The 20012-nt window shown below is 42.8% G+C and overlaps 3 protein-coding genes across 3 annotated transcripts; all 3 read right to left on the bottom strand.

The window, feature by feature from the left end:
- Positions 1 to 497: 497 nt before the first annotated feature.
- six7 (SIX homeobox 7) lies at positions 498 to 6306 on the bottom strand. Its single transcript, XM_088430210.1, has 3 exons — positions 5119 to 6306; positions 2051 to 2214; positions 498 to 1412 (listed from the first exon to the last, which is right to left on the bottom strand). Exons 1-3 carry the CDS (start codon positions 5506 to 5508, stop codon positions 1229 to 1231), a joined length of 738 nt encoding a protein of 245 aa, XP_088286336.1. The 5' UTR covers positions 5509 to 6306; the 3' UTR covers positions 498 to 1228.
- A 7407-nt stretch (positions 6307 to 13713) lies between these two features.
- Positions 13714 to 16698, bottom strand: b4gat1 (beta-1,4-glucuronyltransferase 1). Its single transcript, XM_088408815.1, has 2 exons — positions 15447 to 16698; positions 13714 to 14863 (listed from the first exon to the last, which is right to left on the bottom strand). The coding sequence occupies exons 1-2, from the start codon at positions 16554 to 16556 to the stop codon at positions 14672 to 14674; spliced, it is 1302 nt and encodes a 433-aa protein (XP_088264941.1). The 5' UTR covers positions 16557 to 16698; the 3' UTR covers positions 13714 to 14671.
- A 1198-nt stretch (positions 16699 to 17896) lies between these two features.
- On the bottom strand, positions 17897 to 20012 carry pfdn2 (prefoldin subunit 2). The gene is made up of 4 exons (XM_088438291.1): positions 19866 to 20012; positions 18791 to 18879; positions 18474 to 18597; positions 17897 to 18394 (listed from the first exon to the last, which is right to left on the bottom strand). The coding sequence occupies exons 1-4, from the start codon at positions 19944 to 19946 to the stop codon at positions 18203 to 18205; spliced, it is 486 nt and encodes a 161-aa protein (XP_088294417.1). The 5' UTR covers positions 19947 to 20012; the 3' UTR covers positions 17897 to 18202.

Consider the following 20012-nt stretch of genomic DNA (forward strand, 5'->3'; position numbering starts at 1 on the left):
GAATATTTTCAAAACCAAAACAAGCACCTGCATGAGTCTCCATTAGCAGCGGCATCAAAAAAATTCAAAGTGGTTGCTGAATAAAATCCTGAATACGGGTGGCTATAGAATCCTAAGATTTTAACGCCAGGTGCACAAAAAAATCACCAAATGCAGAGATCATCATCTATGTTTTCATGAGCAATATTTAACATATTTTATAAGTTTTTGCCTGAAATAGCTACTTTTTTTGGTGCAATTTTTCAAAGTTTTCAACAGCAAATAAATCAGTACTTTTTTTACACCAGACACTTTATACTTAAGGAAAGTATGCAGAAACATCTTAATTTTACCCAACAAAAGCAAAATTAGCTAGATTCTATAATATGTAATAATACATCCATCTCAAATTTAAGTTCCGGAGGCATCTCACACACACACACATGCACACACACGTTTGTTTATAATTATGTACATTTATCAACTCCAGTCAAAGACAAACGTAGCCACTGAGACGGTTCACTTTGCATAGAAATAATTTCATTTATTGACATTAAACCGTCTTTCTTTTTTCTTCAAATGCTTCGGAAGAAAGTCGGCTAGTCGCTTGCATCACCCAGACTATCCTATTATCAACATGGTGGGCGTGGCTTAAAAAATACAGCTGGTAAACATAAAGAGGGGAGTCCTGAGTTCCTTTTAAGGCCGTGACATGCTCACTGTGCTTGCAAGCTTCAACAGACATGATTTTTGCAGTTTTTTTTTCATACCCTAGCATAGAAGTTGAGCTTTTTTTACGTGCATTATTTACACTAATTAAAAAAAAAAAAGATGTATTTTTTTTATCATGCCAAATGAACACAAACCAACTTGGAAAAAGCAGTTAAATTCACTCGCACTTTTGCAAGGAGTTTAATCAATACTTCTAACTTTTTTTTTTTTTTTTCTCAGACAAGTATTAGTACATCTACCTAAATTTATAGTATGAGTATCTTATCCACCTCTGCGAAGCCAGGCACTGTGCTGCCGGATCAAGCAACAAGAAACATTTCAAGAGCAGACGCGTGATTTCGTTTTCGACCGCCGTGTTGTCAAGTTCACGGAGCTTGTTTAAGTGCATGACATTTTTGTTTTTTCTCAAAACTATGACATCGTCGCGCCGTCATGGCGCAGCCCAGACCAAGCCGGAGGTCATTTCTGGCACCGTCCACAGTGTCCTTATTGGACGCCGTCTTTAGCGGACGCCGTCTCAGGATTCGAATTCGCTGTCGCTGCTGACAGAGATTTCCGGCGTGGAGGCGCCGGCGCCCCTGGGCTCCGTCCCCGTGCTGCAGTCGCTGGCCTCCGGGCTGCCCAAGTTCCGGGGGGAGGGCACCAAGGAGTGGGGGCGGCACTCTTGGTCTGAGGGGAGGTGGGCGGCGTCCTGCTGCAGCCTGACGGGTTGAAGGGATGAGGTTCAATCCAGATATTTTCTGCCCCCTTTAAGTTTGACATTATTCATGCGTCCTTAAGTAAAGATAAAGTATAAATGACTTGAATATTCTCCATCTCAAATATGTTTTGCGCTTTGCCCAAAATAGTTTCCCTTGTCTCTCTTTGATATCCAACTTAACACATAAAACCCTTAAATTTTGCATTACAATCATCGCATATCCTAAATAGTAACAGATGTTCTCACAAGTTCCTCCATGCAGCCCCCTAAAAATCTTTGTCACCTAGAGAAGGAGAAAAGTGAGCTTAGCATAATTAGCTACTTAGCAAGCTAAGGCGCTGGCCTTCAAACTTTGATATTTTTTCATCTGTGGTGTAACATGTCATTAAAAGCAATGCAAAATTGTTACTCGTTTTATCAGAACTGGGAGTTTTTTTAAATGTTTTTTTTGTGTTTTATACACTAAAGTTGTTAACCATATACAATAAGTAAGCGGCTAGCAAAACTAGCCTGTGCTACACGCTTAACTAAAAAACAGACAATAAAATGAGTGTTGTGACGTTTTTCCTTTAAAAAAATAACATAGAAAACAAAAGGCTTGTTTTGCAATCATTTTGGTGACTTATTTTGAAGACTCACCTGTTTTTGGCTGAAGCGGCGCGGTCTCGTTGCCGCCGGTTCTTGAACCAGTTGCCGACTTGTGTGGGCGTGAGTCCCGTGGCCTGGGCCAGGTGCCTCTTCCTGGACGGGTTGGGGTAAGGATCTTGGAGGTACCACTCTCTCAGCAAACTGCGGGTTCTCTCCTAGGGACGAACCGTAAAGGGGACTCAGTAACTTGCCCAGAGCCCAACCTAAGGCATAAGCGATTAATCTGCCCCACGACCACTAGGGGGTGCCCAAAAGCAATTGTTTTGTTTATACGCGTACTTCGTTTTTCAAAGTTGATGTAGAGTGGGACTATTTTCATTTTTAGATTAGAGTAACATTGTAACCTATGTTGGGTTGTTGAAAAAACTCATTGGGTTATTTCGAACCCATACGGGATTATTTTTAAACACAGATGATGATGAACTAAATATATAAGGCTGGATTTGATTTTAACCCATTTTCGGTTTTTGTATTTAGCCCATATTTGGTTATACAGAAATAACTAAAATTGGAGGTTTGAAACAACCCATTCATATTGGGTTATTTTTAACCCAGGTGTTTTAAAGATGAACTAAAAAAAAAAATAAGACCAGTGGATTTGCTTTTCCTCCCATGTTTGTTTGTTTTTAACGCATATTGGCTTACAGAGAAATAAATAAAACTGCGAGGTTAAAATAACCCATTTCCATATTGGGTTATTTTTAACTCTGATGTTTTATTGTAAGGATGAGCTAAATAAGTCAAAGGTATTTGATTCCAACCCGTGTTTGGTTATTGTTTTTAACACATTTTGGGTCATGTAGAAATAAATACTATTAGAGGTACTGAACCTACCAGTTTCAAATGTGCAATCACCAAACTTTATGAATAAATAACTAAATAATCAAATGCCTTTTTTCCCAAATTCAAGACATTTTTACTGGTTTTACTGGCTTAACTTGGCATTTCAAATCATGCAGATACGATGCTGACTCTCATCATGTTCCGTGATAAACGCACATCCCATGTTGTATATTTTTGTCTGACCATTTTTACTCGACATATGGTTAGTATGGATTAAAATATTAAGAAAAAAATCACACAACGAGTGCACTAAGTTCCACGTAGCACCAATTGGCCTGGCAATGTAATTTGATCCTCTGCAGCCAGTGATGGCCAAGCGGGGTTTGTCATCACAAATTAACAAGTGTGTTTTGACCGGCGCAGCGAAACCTCTGTCGAACCCGAGACTGACTCGCCGAACCCCTAAGGTTCGATCAAACCAAGGTTAATAATCACTGGTTTAAAATAAAACATGGTTTATTTTCCAATCAGATGTTTTAAGGATGAACTAAACAAAACTGGCGGATTTGAATTCAACCCATGTTTGGTTATTGCTTTGAACCCATATTGAGTCGTATAGAAATATGTAAATACCATCGCCAAAAAGACTTTTGTAATAGCCTATAGATGCCACAAGATGGCAGCAAAGCAGCACTTTGTTCAAAATGAAAGTCCACAATTTAATTTGTCGTAGATCTTGGCAATATACCAGCAGGGTGGATAGAATGCCTTGTTTTTTTATTTTATTTATTTATTTTTTCAAATTTGTGTTTATTTTCACGCGCGGTACATTTTAACTAAGTCATTTTCAGTTACTTTACGATAGCTAAGCGCCGTTTGATTGTTCAAGCTATGCATACTGTAGAAGTGGTTTGCAATACGAATATGCTTTATTGAAATATGTTTTTGACCAACACTTGGGTATCACTTTGTAACTCACCGTTAGCCATTGTGATGGTATCGGAATGCGAAATTTAACGGAGGTGTGTGGCTGTGACTCGCCTATCATGCTTTTACAATCGTATTACACTGGATATTATTGGAAGATTTACTTGGAAGTCACTGTCTATCCACTCAATTGGATCATGTTTAGCAGCTTAAAGCGCTGGGCCAGTATTGAAGCAAGGCCTCATCCTGCCGCAACGTGAAGCTCAAGCACCTGAGCATCAAAAATGAAAGTCACAGCAAAATAAAAAGTAAACAACGAATAGGCTTATTAAACTTTCCATCTTCCGTCAATGATGGCGATAGGTAAACAAGATGTAAAAACGAAAAAATGATTGAGATTTCGACAAAATTGTGGCCGTATTTCAGAAAATTTGATGTCATCTTTGTGAAAATATTTGGAAAAAACATTCGGGTGAGGCCGTTTTTATTTTTCGTTTTTTAGTGTTATTTGGGGTCACTTTTTTTTTTTTTGTTAACCACAGAAGGAAGCACATTATATCAACAGTGTGTCCATGGATTGAATTGAAACAGAATCGTACAGTATATTCCCACTATTTACAGGCAAGCGTCTGAACTTCAGTGTGTGGGTACTTTTGCCACCTGTGAAAAAGCAGCAGATTTGTGTCCATTATTGTTGTAATCTGATTTATGGCTTACTGACTTCAGTTCCAGTGTTGCAGTGAACGCCTAAAAGGCCGCAAGTCAAAGTGTTTACCAAGTTAACAACGGAAATTGAAGTAGACTGTCTTTTCATGAAGAATCATGAATGTGATTTTGTTTACTGCGGAATAACTTTTGTTAGTCTGTTTCAAAACATAAGAAGAGGTCCTCAAAAAGTAACCTTAAGCCAAATCGCAAAAAAGAGGGAAGAAAATCACAATTATAACTGGCGAAAATCGTATAAAATGTATAAAAGTGTTAGAGGAACAACGCTTAATTGTTTTTTTAATTAATTGAGTTTTTTCATATATTTGATGGTTTGGGTACCTTTTATTCATTTAAAATTGTCCAGATGCTTATGATTTCCGCTTCTTAACAATAAATTGTTAGTTCTCCAACAAAGAGCAACTTTTTTGGATTATTTTCTGACATGTTGCAGACCAAACTACTTCCTGAATCATAATAGATTCGTGTCAATTTGAAGTAATGGCTTACTTATTTCTACATATAAAGGCACGGGAATTAGTATTTTTCAAAATTCAATTCACTAATTGCGGGGGGGAAAAAAATCCACAGATTTATCGATTCATCAGAATAATCCTTAAACCCGGGCCTCAAACGGATATTACCTTAAAGCAATGAGTCTTCTGCTCGCCATCCCAGATCGTTCGGGGCAAAGGGAACTTCTTGCGTATCCGGTACTTCTCCACCGGACCCAGCGGTCGTCCCCGGAGCCTCTCGGCCTCCCGGTAGTGGGCGTCCAGCCACAGGTCCTGCAGCTTAGCGTGGGACTCCCGCGTGAAGCGGTGACTCTGCAGGATCTGGTAGAGGGCTTCGAAGTTGCCCCTGTGGAAGGCCACCAGGGCTCTGGCGCGCATCACGGACTCGTGCCGGTTCAGGGCCTGCCCGGCCGGGAGGGACCAGAGGAAGCGGCCCAGGCGCTCGATGTCGCCCGTCTCTTCCAGGTTCTCGCACACGCGGGCCACCTGCTCGGCCGTGAACATGGGCAGCGGGAACATGGCGCCAAACCAGGAGGGAGTGAGAACGCGATGCTGAACGCTGGCCGGTGTCACGGATAAAGTGAGGGGGCACCAGGAGTCAGGTGGTATTTATAGCCGGATACAATTAGCATCCCTGCGCTTGCTTGGAGAAGGATTATAGGAGCAGGATGGGGTGGGGTGACGTGTAGGGGGCAGGGTACCCTACCCCGAGGTGACATACAGCTCATCAGCTTGTTTGGACGATTAGCTTCAGCGTTTATGGATAGAGGCCCGAGGATGGATCGCGCGCCAAAGAGCGTACGGATCAATTCATTCATGTACCTTCCGAGACTCGGAGGAGGTTGCCGTCAGGTGAAGGATTGATCCAAGGCAAAGAAGATTATGGTCCTCATCTTTGAAACATCTGCACTCTTCGATTTACTCCCTTAACCCCCCCAACGCACAAACAAAAACTCATTTCTCTCAACTATTCTGCGCGTTTTATCTGCAGAAATAACGCACAAGTAATTAGTTGCTTTAAGCGGAGCCTTCTGACTAAAGAGAAAAAAAAATGACCTGTTGATTTTACCAACAAGCCAAGTAGGGGGTACGCATCATGGAATGGTGGTATTAGCATGCTGTATAAATCCACAGTGAACACAATTAACAAGCAATTGGGAGGAGAAGTAATTAGTATTATCTACTTAACACTGTGGCAGAGAAAATGGGTTAAAAACACACACACACACATGCACACACATAATCCCTCCAGGCAAATGTGTAAGGGCTAATTACAAGCTCATTTGCAACTCAATAGCAGTATCCTCTCAGACAGGTCGATCCCATCGCGCCCCACCCAACTAAACACCCCCTCCATAAGACACCGAGTGTTAGTTTTACGCCTCACCTCACAGGGAGGGCATGCCGGGGGGGATTCACCCCCCACACCCCCCTCCCCTGGTCACGTCCTGAATCAACGGACGATACTACTGACACGGACCTCGAGTCAGACACTATCATGGTCGCTGTTTGAAGGATCGGCTTACCGAGAAGCTCCACGTTAATTGAAGCCGTTGAGAAAAATAGCCCGGCCAATCAGCGCTGGCCAAGGATTATTGCTTTTCTTGTTTGCCGACAAAGCCGGGAACTCTGACAGAGCAGTGCACCGATTTAAACTGATTTGGTTCTTGGAAGACGATGGGGGAAACCCCCAATTGTTGTGTTTCAAGTTTAATACGTTAAATCCCACTGCCCTAGAGAGTAGTTTTGTCGTCAGGGCCTCGCTAACCAAGAACCAGACATTTTTGAGACGAGGACCAAGAATTTGGGGGGTCGAGACGGGGATGAGACCAAGTCTTTTGAAGGCCAAAACACAGACAAGATCAAGACTTTCGGAGGCCGAGAGGTTGACTTTTGGAGGTTGACGCAGAGATGAGACCAAGACTTTTGAAAAATCATGACAGAACTGAGACCGAGACTTTTGGAGGTTGACGCAGAGATGAGACCAAGACTTTGGGAGATTGAGACAGAACGGAACTGAGACCAAGACCTTTGGAGGTCAGAACCTAGACCAAAGCAAGATTTTGGGCGGTCAAGATGGAGATGAGACCAAGACTTTTGAAGGCCAAAACGCGGACGAGATCAAGACTTTCAGGGGTTGAGACAGAGACAAGATCTCGACTTTTGGAGGTCAAGACCGACACCAGGCCAAGTCGAGATCGGGACGAGAACAAGACTTTCGGACTTCGAGACAGAGATGAGACCAAGACTTTTGGAGGTCAAGCTGAGATCTTTGGAGTGACTTTGGAGTGAAGACAGAGTCGAGGACAAGACTTTAGAGATCGAGATAGAGACAAGATCAAGACTTTCGGAGTTTGAGCCAGAGACCACTACTTTTGGAGACCGACACAGATACATTTGGAGGTTGAGACCAAGACGAGATCCAGACTTTTCAAGACGAGACCAAAACTTACGGAGGTCGAGACCGAGACGAGATCTAGACTTTCGGGGGTCGAGAACAAGATGAGATCAAGACTTTCGGAGGTCCAGACCGAGATGAGGCAAAGAGCCAGTTGTCGGAAGTTGCTTTATATTTCTTTTTTCTTTTGATAATGTTAAAAAGGATCACGTTTTAGGTATACTTCTAGTCGAAGTGACAAGTGGGGTGACGCGAAAGGTTTTCTCTGACCGTGCAAAATACAATTGAGAAGCAGTGACCTAAAGTAATCAATTTTTGGTACTTAATTGATTAATTTAATACCATAGTGCCTCAAGTAATCAATTAACCTACTTTTAGTACCTAGAAGTAATCAATTACTTTAGTACTTAATTAGCTTAGGTTATTTGTTACTGTACCAGCATGCTTTTTAAACGATGATTCTATTACTTTTAGGAAATACAATAGTTAAAATGTATCTCGTCTCAATCCAAACTGAAGACAACACAGTATATATAGCATACAGTATGTAACGTGTGTGTCCATGTAACAGGTGTTAGCGGAGTTGTTTAGGATTAAAGGTGGGACTTATTCTTACCTAAGATCCTAATGCTCATTAATTCCTGCTTTGGTGACTTAGCTCCCTCCTGATCCTCTGCGGACGGGCCAGCTACCGTGCCGCAGACGCTACCGTGGCCCCGATGGCGGGATCGCGCCCGTCCAATCCGAGCGGGAAGGCCCGCCGAAGGCCGGCGGGCGCCGAGCGGGGTGTTACTGCGAATTCTGTGTCAGAAAATGCGGTTGAAGCTGGGGCGGGGTCGGGGATGCGGGGGATGGGCCGCTAAAGGGAAATACTAACGTCGGCGAAGGGGCAACGAATAAACGCTGGTGGTTTTGCGATTGCAAGAAATGCGCGTGGGCCTAAAAGCGAAGCTAGAAGTGAAGGTAGTAGTGAAAAGAAACACTGTCACCACGTGGCGCAGCTTTTATTGATTGGGACTAATAAAGTCTTTGTTGTACGCCGCGACAGATGACGGCCCACTGTGTGACTGCACCACTCAAATTTAATCTGCCATATAAATCCTCTTAATCTGCCCGATCACCACAATAATTGTAGCGAGAGCTTGACCATTCCGGAAAGGCTACGGAAGATTTTTCCATGATGAGGTGATCCGCCCCAACACTCAACAAGTGTTCGTAGGCTATTTATTATGCATGCAAAAAAAAAAGAAAAATACATAATTTGTTACTTCAGTAGTAAATAATTTATTTAATAGATGCATACACCTTTTTGCTGATGCCCACCATGGTGGAGAACTTAAATGTGCAATTTGCAGCGCCGCTGTTGCTTGTGACACGGCGGCCAACTGCTAAGCACATCCCCCTCACAGTTCAGAGGTCATGGGTTCAAATTTAAGCTGTGGCCTTCCTTTGTATGGTTTGCATGTTCGCCATTTGCGCGGGTCGGTTTTCTCCGTGTGCTCTGATTTACTGTCTTATTCAAAAACATACATAGAAGGGGAATTGAAATTGTCTTTAAAAGTGAATTTTACCTATAAAACCTATATGAATTGTATGTAGCATTAATGCTAGCACCGCATCAGCTAAGCATAGGTCCCCAACCACTGGTCCGCGGCCTGGTACCGGTCCGTGGATCCGCTGGTAACGGGCTGCATGGGCCGCACCCGAAATAATGAACTACCATAATACCGCAAATATGAGACACACTTTTTTTTTTCCAAAAATGAAGGCCAAAAGTGCATCCCATGAACAGTAACTTAAATATGAGATTTTTCTTTTTTTATTCGACACCATTCGAGGAAGATTGTTTTTCTCAAATTGACAAGTTTTGATGCACAGCATTTTCATTTCGGCTGTTTTCTCACTTAGAATAATTACCGTAATGGCAGGACCAAGAGGTTGGACGTCAGGTGGGAGTTAGCAGCTAGTGCATTTTGCAGCTAACAGCAGCTTGTGTTAGCTGAAGTTTCTATGGCATTATTTTCGATAAAAGAAGCGAGCGGGCTGAACCAATGTCCAAGTCCATTCTTGTTCACGCTAAAACGTAAAACTGGAATTCTCACAACATTTGGCAGCTTTACTATAATGGAGAATTTTGGCATGCAGTGCATTCCTTCTGGGTAATTGTACTTCTGGCTCATCCCTATTAGTTACCGCCCAGTAAATGTGTCTATTCCGTCTTAATTTGTTACAATGGCCACCCACCATAGGTTATTAGGTTATCATTGGTCATTCTTACCCCTCATGGGAGGTTGGCTGCCAAAATGCAGATCTCAGGGAAAAAAGTTTGGGCAGGCACCCCTGCTGTAGGTGTCTATTACTCTGCAACTCCAAATGGTAGATCATGTACCAAAAAATTGCATCACCAATGAAACTGTGACTCTGTTTAAAACCTACTCAAATAAAGGCATGCAACATTTTGCAAAAGAGTCCCTTTCACAAAATTCCACAATAACTTCCTTCATGTTACAAGTAATTTGCTTTTAATTTGAAAAGAAAAATGTACTGTTGCTGCCAGGCCATTGTGTTGAAATTACTGGTACCCGCAGATACTGTATGATGCTCCACCGGGTTCAGATTTATAAATTCGCCTCCTTTGGGTTCTGGTCAGACTGGTTATCAATCAAATAGTATTGTTCAAGCTGTCTATGCTAAAAGTGCGAATGCATGTTGGCACACACGCGCTTAGTGTTGTGTAAACACGGGGGCTCATTGTATCATAGCCGTCCTCAGCTGCTGTAGTACATTGATCGATAAAGCGGACTACATGAGAACATATGTTTTGCACTGAAGCGTGCGTGTAGTTTTCATGTTGGTCAGCGGCGCAGTGTGAAGCATCGCAATTTCGTCCGCAGGAGCACTCACCTGCGTGTGTGTGCGTGTGTGTGTGTGTGCGCGCGCGCGCGAGCATAGGTGGTAGCGCTGAGCGGGTATGACAGCAGGGGTGCAAAGCTAAGAAGTGTTAGTGTGGTGAGAAGGATTACGTCTATCTGTTAGGCCTCCTTTTCTCTCCCCCTGCCCCGTGTCACATCTCGTTATTGCCGCCCTGCAGCGGGGACCGCTCGCACCCGCCTGTCTCTTGACCGGAAACCTTTCGTCATCGGGTCTTCGGGTTTCCTGGAGTTGAATAAGCGAGAGAGTTCCAATTGTGTAGGGTAGCCATGTTTTTAGGTAATGGGATCTTTTGGTTCTTTGTCATTTCTTTTGGTTCCGCTGACTGGATTTAGGTACTTGAGTGGAAGCGTCAGGATGGACCCATGAGGTTGAACTAAGTAACCAGAGGTATCTAGAACCATATGGTCCCCAAACCTAGGGTGGAAATGCTATTGATTTCTGTGGTTTTAGGGACTTAAATGGGAACCTAAATAAACAAACAAAAACATTGGTTGGAGACATATTTCCAAGATTGAGTCTGAGCACTTTTCATTCAGGGATGATTTGTGGATTATTTATTTACAGCCATGGGCGTTTCTAGACAATTTTGCGCACCCCTAAATTCGTTTGAATTTTGTTTTTCTTATATTTCTTCTTTTTCAACAAGCTAGGGAACAAAGTGTCAAAATCAAAATACAATATTTTGCTGAAACTTTGTGTTTAAAAGCAAAATTAGAGCAATGCACCCCACCTGTAAAAAAAGTTGGTTCAACCAAATCTCTCCCGTCTCCCTGATCAATTTTCACAGATGAATATGGTGCCTTTCACTGATATACTGAACGTACAGCAAGTTTTAGTGTCTGAAAATATAGTGAGTTAGCGCACACAAATATAAGCATACATGGTACATACTTAGCTAAATGAATATATTTATTTTATGTAATTTATTATTTGTTTACTGACCTGAAATTGTCCAAAGCGTTTTCAAATGTCTTTAGTCCTCTATGATAAATTGATATATGATGAAAAAAAACAGTTGCAAACATTTGGCTTTTACTTCGAAAAACAATTATCTAACGTTGGCGCTCTCGCTAATTGACAAAGTCTGTATTCAATTAGCGTAATTAGCAACTGAACTTTATGTTGGGACAAGGCGGTGTTACGTCACAACAAACTGATAGGAAAACTTCAAAATAAAAGTTTACCAAGGTATTGATGTGCATGCGCCTAGCTTGACTTTTACTGACAGTGTACAGTCCATAGATGTTGAGCTCAAGTCCTGGAGAGCCGGTATCCTTCATGTTTTCTGATTTTCTCACCTCGACACACCTGATTCGAATGATTAGCATATTACCAAGCTCTGCAGAAGCTTGAAAACGATCCTAATCATTTGACTCAGGTGTGTTACAGAGAAAAAAAACAGAAAACATGCAGGATACCGGTCCCGGAGGACTGGAATTCCACACCTGCCGTTTAGACAAAATGAACAGCTGAAAAAAAATGTCCTGGACATTTAGTGACTGATTTCAGGCCTAATCCACAGCCATGGGTCATGTTTTTGTAAAGTAACAGTACTCCTACTGGAGGCCAATTTTTGGCTCCTTATCCACCGCTGGCGCCGCGCACCACAAGCGGGCCGACTTGTCGGAGCGGCCTCCTCCCCCGCAGCTCATGGCGCCCTCCTGCTGCTCCCCCCCCGCCGGCCACAAGCAGAGCCGCTCTGTTGGCCCGAGATGGCTGGGCGGGGAGGTGGCCCTCCTGCCAACCCCGCACAGGAGAGGGCAGCCCTAATTGCTTTTGGCGTAAAGCTCTGTGACCCAGATAAGCCGGTGGAGATAAACCCCACTTTGCTCCAGCAAACCTGCTACGGTCCACACCAATCGCCCCCTCTGAGCTTCTCTGCACCTTCTGCCACGTTATTACAGCCACCACGGTCAACCAGGGCGGCTCGGGGAACCCGGGCGCTCCCCCGCGACCCCTTATTGCTCGCCGACAACTGGGGGGCCCGCCGAAAGTGGGCGTCGCGTGCCACCGGGCTCACGAGGAGGACGCTAAGACACTGCTAAGCCACGGCGCCTCGGGACGCTTGTCAAAGCGCCGAACGTCACAAGTTGTCCACTCTGGTGGCAGATGGCAAAAGCGGGCTATGTGACCAATGTCAACATTTCAATGAAGCCCCTCTTCTCGTCAGCGGTTCCGGGGAGGGCGGGCGGGTCATTCAAAAGCTACGCCGCGCATTATGTCCAATAACTCAGATGGGTAAAAAAAATCCTTCACAGGTGTGAAATTATGAGTAAAAGCTACTTTCAGAATCTCATTTAAATTGGTGGTCGCCAAACACTGGTCTACTGACCGGTCCTGGGCCACCGAGGCCCATTTTGGGACCAGTCTACAGAATGAGACTGACTGCCCCAAAATAAATAATTAAATAGAACCAAAACATATTAAAAGCAACATTAGTAGTGTTGTGTAATAATGTAGTTGAGAACTGTTATGTAACCAGTATTTAATCATCTTCTTTTTAATCATCTTTAAAATGAACACAAAAAGTTTCATTTTTGGTCACAGAGTTAATATGTTATGTTAAGCTTCGTTGTATTTGTTTTCAGTAACAATGCTTGAGAATTGAATTCAAAAGCAATAATGGATAGGCTGTGCACCACCCCAGAAAAATCTAAGCATAGTTCAAGTGTTTTGATAAGTTTAAAGTGACGCCTCGTTGCTGAAAAAGATGAAAAATGAGCTTTGTCTTCACCTAGCGTTCGAAGATAGACAGTACGGCTGATGATGAATTAAATTTATTTCTTGAACAAATTGCCTTCGTGGTCGTCCTCCCTTATGTTTTTTTTTTTTGTAGCCATAAAACAAACAACAAATAAATACATCTGCATTACAATCTGTATTCGTCTTTTAGGTTAGTCCGGCAAAAACAAAACAAAAAAAAACAGACAAATGAACCATGAATTCATTTGAAAGAAAATGTGTTTATCTACTTTAATTAGTTGTCATTTCACGAAACATTTAAAGTGGGGTGTGAACACAAATCATCACGTCATAAATCAGATTAGAATATTAAACTAAATAAACTTTAACGTTAAGTCTTTTATGAAACAATGACATGAACACCTGGACTGTTCTTTTTAAGCACCGAGAAGACATACACTCTATTTAAATAAATATATAGATTATACATAATTATATGGAAAAGAAAGACAACTGACTGGCCGAAATGCAGATGTTAATTTATTTCTGCATGTGAAAATCGTCCACGAAGAACACAAAATGCTTGACAGTTCGCTAATTCAACAATTTTTTTGAGATGAGCCTTTTTTTTTTTTGTCTTGAGTTGCGACCAAAAATCGTTTTGAAAGCTTGCCAACGTGTCAGCCAGTTACACAACAAGTAGTGGTAGATTTAACATTAAGAAAAATTTTAATATAAAAGAAACTTTTTTCCCAAATATAACTCCCACTTGAAACGATACTACTTTAAAAGAAAAAAAAGATCTTCCTGTCACGTGTTTAACAAACACATTAACATTGTCATATAGCTTGCTAGCTTAGTACACTAATGCTAACACAATAAAAATTGACACATGTGGACTTATGAAACTAGCACCGGTTGTGATATGTAAAAACATTATCTGACAACTTGGTCCAATTTACCATAAGTTTCAGAAGTTTTTAAAACCATAAGAAGACCTTTGAATCTCAGTACTTTGTGTTGACTACAATCGCAACTATCCAAAACCGGAGGATTCCAGAACATTGTAGTGATAAATGATGTGTTCATTTCAAGGACCAAACATTTACTTTGAGACAAATTTAACCAGGATCTTCCACATCTTTAAATTAAAATTAAACGAACAGTCAGGATTCACAACCAAAGATTCCCAGAACTAAACGGTGATGAATATGTTTGGTTCCAGAAACTAATTGGTCTGTCAAGATGGACAAAATCCCAGACGTGAAGATACTTGTTTTTGTAGATGCGTTTTTTTTCCGGGTACTTTGTCTATAACGAGATAGATGGACGGAAAGACGGTTTTAAACATTGACTCCATTTTGATCTTGAATAAATCTAAGAAACCGTAGAGGCTGTTTTAAAAAGTGTAACAACACACTAAGTTAAAATAAATAATCTGTGTCGAAAAGGCTGTCCACGGGATGTGCTGTTTTACAATAAATATAAACACAATACAACCATAAAAATGTTACAGTACAATTTCAACCATCATCAGTAGTCAGGCAGGTCTCACGAGCATCTGCTGCCATCTAGCGGCCATCATTGACTGAGCAGATCCTCTCCCTCAGGGTGTGAGGATGTCTCAATGTGCAGGAAATTCAAAAGGATGCTTCAATCCAGCCCTCTTTAGCATTGCCTGTTAGAGGTTGGATATTTAGTCTTCAGAGTGTTCTTAAAGGTGCGAAAAAGGAGCCTGTTGTGTTCGTTCTCCTCGTTCTTCCTAGCGTGGAACTCGCCCTGGATCTTGAAGCCGCGATGGACCAGGAAGGCCGAGTTCAACACGGAGAACTTGTACCCGGCCACGTGGAGCTCGCAGGCCTGCTCAAAAACAGGGAGCGATAGATATCAAATCAGATGAGCCGTCACAATGGATTATTACAATCATCATTTTAAATGATTTTTGCTCGTTCGTTTCGTTTTAAAATCTTGAGTACCCGCCGGAGTTCCTTCGAGTACCCGAGGGGCGTTCCCCCATTTGAGAACCACTCAAATAGATAATGTGTAACGACTTGATTTATTAATTTTTACTGTGCTTAATAGATTTAAGTAAACAGAAAATCGACATCTTTGGATTTTTCTGCTTCAAACTATTTCTTTCAGATTCGGAATAAGCTGTAACCTGTATAAACTCCTGTTTAAAAAAAAATAATCATTTGCTGAAAGTTGATTTCAGTTGTGTTTTTTTAAAATTTTATTTAAAACGGTTATTTTTTGGGGGGTGTATCGTACTTATACAATTTTCATATACAAAGATCTCAGTTATAGTCACGACAGTGGGTGGGGTGGGCTTAAAATGTTTTCTCCGCAAAAAATAATTGAAATTGTTCAGCCCTACTTTTTTTTAACGACAGGATGAAATCATCAGTAACCCCATATGCGCACGCATTACGGCGCTACGAACCTGACTGATGCGATTGAAGCCGTACTGCTTGAAGTTCTCATCGTAGAGGGGCACGTTGCGTGGACCGATGTAAAACGGCTCCCACGGGTCCACCCAGGTCACCGTGTAGGCCACTTCCAGAACTCCGGAAGTGTCCCGGACGCGGCTGTTGACCCACTGCGAGTAGTTGGTGGGGGCTTGGCAGCGAGGACACAGCTCCTCGTAGAACGGTCTCACTTCGCCCACTTGGTAGAGCTGCACCAACTCGGCCTTGGTGGCCGGGATCTTCCTGGTGTGCCGGATCTCGAAAGCCGGCAAGACGAAAACCTTCTCCGTCGTGGGCTGACGCCTCGCGACCATCGCCGCGAACTCCCGGTGCAGATCGGTGGAAGGCATTATGTCGATGTCGATGACAAGGACGTAGGGGGACTCGGTTCCTCCTCGGGCCACATTCCGAAGGAGGTTATTAGGGTAGGTGACGTTGCCGCCGATGACGTAGTTCTTGTATTTGTCTCGGTGGGCTTCCAGCCGGGAAAAGACGGCGGCGCAGTCGTCCAGACCAGCGAAATGCCGGTGGTCCTCTTCGGGGAAGCTGGCGGTTTCTCCCGAGAGACACACCAGGTGGAAGTCCACAAGGGCCTTGACGCGAGGGCACAGGACGCCGAGCGCGTACACGAGCGCCGTGGCCAACCTGACATCCTGGCCGTGGGCGAAGATCGCAACCGAAAGCGGGTTCCCCCACCTCTCCACGAGATCCTCCAGGTGGTGAAGGTTGTTGATGGTCGTGTGGGTGGCCAGCGTGAGAACATTCGAACCCGGGTTGCTGGAGCCATCGCTTTGGATCAAGTTCTTATACACCCGGTACTGCCCGCTGTGGTCGAAGATCCCCCCGCTGGAAAGAGAATATCTCAGGCGATCCTTGCGGGAGTTCTTCGCCGGGTGCGCCGCGTTCTTCGCCGAGTGCGCCGCGCTGCCAGGGCCGGAGCCTCCGAACAGATTCGAGTAGCGGGACAGCTGCTGATGGCCGTGGAACTTGGACAAGAAGGACAAGTAAATGAGCTGGAGCAGCGCCACCAGCAGCAAAGCGCTGAGCACCACGCGGAAGGTCGAAAATTTCTTGGGGAGATGCATTCCACACTAAAACGGAGCCGACTCTGCCATTGTAGACGGCGGCCGCCTAGCCTAGCAGCTCAGCCTAGCATAGCGGGGCTATACCACTTACTATGGCGGCGGCTCTTTCTCCCAGACTGGGACGCAGAGCTGCTGGAGCTGCTCAGATGCTGCGTTCCATGAAATGGGAAGTTTGAGATTTCCCAGCTCCGAGCAGAGAAAAATTGTAATCGAAACGCTAATTTCAATAAGAAGACCATATTTCTGTGGGGAAAAAAAATGGATCCGACGTCTCGATGTCATTAATGGCTTTTGGGTTATTGAGAGAAATGTATGGAATGCTCAGAAGACAAAATGTCAAATTAGTATGTTGTGGCGGACACTAGGCATGCTGCTATGATCCTATATGATGCTTTTTTGCATCAGTTTTGTGATGGCATGCGAAGAGTAAAGATCTCCACTAGCACAGCAACGTGTGGTTACTTCGCCTCGCCACAATGTATACATTTATGAATGGGTATGTTGAAGGTCAATGTGTTTTGATGAGCAAAAAACTAAGTAAAAATACCAGAATCAGCCGTGCTTGTCACACTTAGTACAATCCGAGTGGCAAATATCCGACCGCTTTTTCCCCACAAATGCAGCACCAAATATAAATAGTTTTGCAATTTTCTTTGCCCAATTTGTTTTACATGTTTCTCTTTTATTGTATTTGGTTCGGCTTGCTTGGGATTAGCTAATCATAGTAGTTTTAAAAGAATACCGTTTAAGGAATTGTTTATGTCTGTAGTGTGTGTGTGTGTGTGTGTGTGTGTGAGTGAGTGGGTTAAGAGGTGTGCAAACTGTGTTTTTATATAACATATATACAATTGTTCCATCAATTAATAATCCACAACCAACACCACAATAATAAACAATTTGACCGTTTATATTAGCCATTTAGTACAGAACTCTCATGTGGCTTTTCCTATGTTCAATTTTGTTTTCTTTTCTCAAAAAAATATAATGCTTGTTTTATTTACTTTTGAGGTAGTTTTAAATAATCCAAGCCTATTTTTGGGGATCGGGGATGAAAGCATATCTTGTTAATATGTAAATGTGTTTTTAAGCCGCACCTGCAGTATTTGTTCTTCGTCGAGACACTTTGGATTTGTACTTTGTGACTGATTTGATACTTTACCTTTTGGGACTGTTTTTGTTTCCATGACGTGCCTTTTCAGTTCATAAATTCTCATTGTCAATCCACTTCCCCGTGGGGTTGGCTGAAGTCCTGAATCCGCTCGGGTTCCGAGGTTATAACATTTACCAATCGTATGTTACAATACACTACACTGAATCACATCAAAAGACTCAACAAAAAACATTGTCAAAAGGCTTTATTCTTGCAGCCTGCAAGCGAACAAAACTCATTGCTCCAACATGTGCGCATGCACCTCAACTGTGCCGCCACATTGACTGACATGAACACACTGTAAACAAAATTTGAGACCTACCAAAACAGAAAACTGGTTTCGTAGACCACGTCACATCTTGAAGTTGTCAGTACAAAATCTTGAGGCAAATTCCAACTTTAGACCTAGATTTTTTTTTTCGACTTTGTTTTCAATATGCGAGTGTTTCCAAAACGCGAGACCTTTAGCGATTACATTCAACACAGAACAAAAAAACTACGAAACCAAAACGCCGGCTCCGCTTTTGGGGCCCCCTCCTTCACTATCTTTGGAAGATGGCGTCGACTGGCTTTGCATATCTCCTTCGCCCTCGCCCACCAGGCGAATGTTGTAGCGTTCTCTGTACTCGGTCAATTCTCGCCCCTTCTCCTGCATCTTGGTGTTGAGGGACTCGATTATTTTGGAGATCTGTGGAGACAAAAAAAAAACATCCATTATGTAGAAAGCCACAAAACCCGTTTGTTTTTTTTAAACCAACGTATGTTACCTGCTCTTTGTTTGTTTGCAACGCCGGCAGAACTTCTTTCACTGTCCTTTCCACCAACACTCCACCGACGAGACGGAAGCATTTCCGGGACGGGTCTACATCCTTCAGGGTGTCGATGACAAGACTGTGGGAGACGCGTTAATCATCACAGAGGAACGTGGTCAGAAATGGTTTCATATTTCTCACAAATGAATACTATTGGTCAGTCCCCACCTTTGGTTGTTATTTTTACTCACTCCAATTCGTTTGAGTCTGGCATGATGGAGTGTTCATAATCAATCAATCAAGCAAATTTGATTTGTATAGCCCTAACTGACCTGTGCTCATTTGATTCCATCTCCAACTCCGCTGCTTTGGAGGCCATATTGCGCTGTTCCTGACGCATCCTCTGAAATGTTGCCACGACCTGTCAAACACCACACTCAAATGAATTCCTTTATCCATGTATTGTACTATACAGTACCGAATTGATAATTATTAGTCATATTATTAGTTATAATGATTCTTTATAGTCATTATCATTAGAGATATCCCAAATAATCATTTGGTACCTGGATTTGAGTCACCTAATGTTAAGGAGATGTTAATTGAGTCCCGATTTCATATCCCGGCAATGTTTAAAGGACAGGACAAAGGGTGCATCCAAATAGTCTTTTTTTTCCAACAATGCAAACATGACTTCTTTTATATGGTTAGTGAAGCTGCGGTTTAAACAAATAGTCTAAAATGTCTAAAAGTTTGTGTTTACTCCCATGGTTATCAAGTGTGTTGATGTTGAATGTAGCATAAAACGAAAAATTTCCCCTTTTGACCATTGCCATGCATTTTGGTGTATTTTGCTGACTTGCTCTTCAAGATATATATTAATGAAACAAAATCATATTTTGATAAGAGATCCATCTTTTTCTTGAAAATTATTTGCGATCACGTGATGGAAACGTCCCCTGACATTTTAGGAAAAACAATTTTACATTAATACACTACGTCTAAAACAACATCAAAAACACAATTGAGGTTTGAAACAGATGTTTTAATGTTTTAGAATAAATCTGTAATTTTCGCAGCGCTTTCTTCTCCTGCCATGACTCAGTCTCGTAATTTAATTTTTTAAAAACATGCTGCGTTCGTCCCCTGGTGGTTGGCTGACTGATGGTTGAGAGAGTGCTTGATTTGGGGGAAAACAGCAGTAGAACCACCATTCTAATGTCAATAACGCCAATCAAAACACTGCAGAGATCTTAGTAAATAGCAAATGTCACATAGTCAGCGGTGCAGGTGGTGGCGATAAAACGCTACCGTTAGCATTGCCTAGCTAAGCGTTTTCGTCCCGTCGATCCACGCGCTGGCCCGAACTAAAAAGACGAAAATCGCACACGGTGCCGGTGGTGATACCTGCTCGGCGGAGGGGCCGGACTGTTTTCCACCGCTACTGTTACCAGGTTTGGAAGTCGTGCTGCTACTGTTCGCTGCCATTTTGGATTTCGTTAACTGACAAGGAAGACCCCTGTCAGGAAGTGAAGTTCTGCCCGCGAAATTGCC

Source organism: Hippichthys cyanospilos, chromosome 1, assembly GCF_059441005.1.
Source record: "Hippichthys cyanospilos isolate Australia breed blue-spotted pipefish chromosome 1, RoL_Hcya_1.0, whole genome shotgun sequence".
In the NCBI taxonomy this organism is placed as follows: Eukaryota; Metazoa; Chordata; class Actinopteri; order Syngnathiformes; family Syngnathidae; genus Hippichthys; species Hippichthys cyanospilos.

Excerpts from the sequence above, each read along its gene's own strand:
- b4gat1 (XM_088408815.1), bottom strand. The coding sequence starts at position 16,556 with ATGCATCTCCCCAAGAAATTTTCGACCTTCCGCGTGGTGCTCAGCGCT. Across the intron at positions 14,864-15,446 it reads GCTTCAATCGCATCAGTCAG|GCCTGCGAGCTCCACGTGGC; the intron begins GTTCGTAGCGCC and ends GTTTTTGAGCAG.
- six7 (XM_088430210.1), bottom strand. The coding sequence starts at position 5,508 with ATGTTCCCGCTGCCCATGTTCACGGCCGAGCAGGTGGCCCGCGTGTGC. Across the intron at positions 2,215-5,118 it reads AGAAGACTCATTGCTTTAAG|GAGAGAACCCGCAGTTTGCT; the intron begins GTAATATCCGTT and ends GTTCGTCCCTAG. Across the intron at positions 1,413-2,050 it reads GCCGCTTCAGCCAAAAACAG|GCTGCAGCAGGACGCCGCCC; the intron begins GTGAGTCTTCAA and ends TCAACCCGTCAG.
- pfdn2 (XM_088438291.1), bottom strand. The coding sequence starts at position 19,946 with ATGGCAGCGAACAGTAGCAGCACGACTTCCAAACCTGGTAACAGTAGC. Across the intron at positions 18,598-18,790 it reads ATGGAATCAAATGAGCACAG|TCTTGTCATCGACACCCTGA; the intron begins GTCAGTTAGGGC and ends CGTCTCCCACAG. Across the intron at positions 18,395-18,473 it reads TGCAAACAAACAAAGAGCAG|ATCTCCAAAATAATCGAGTC; the intron begins GTAACATACGTT and ends TTGTCTCCACAG.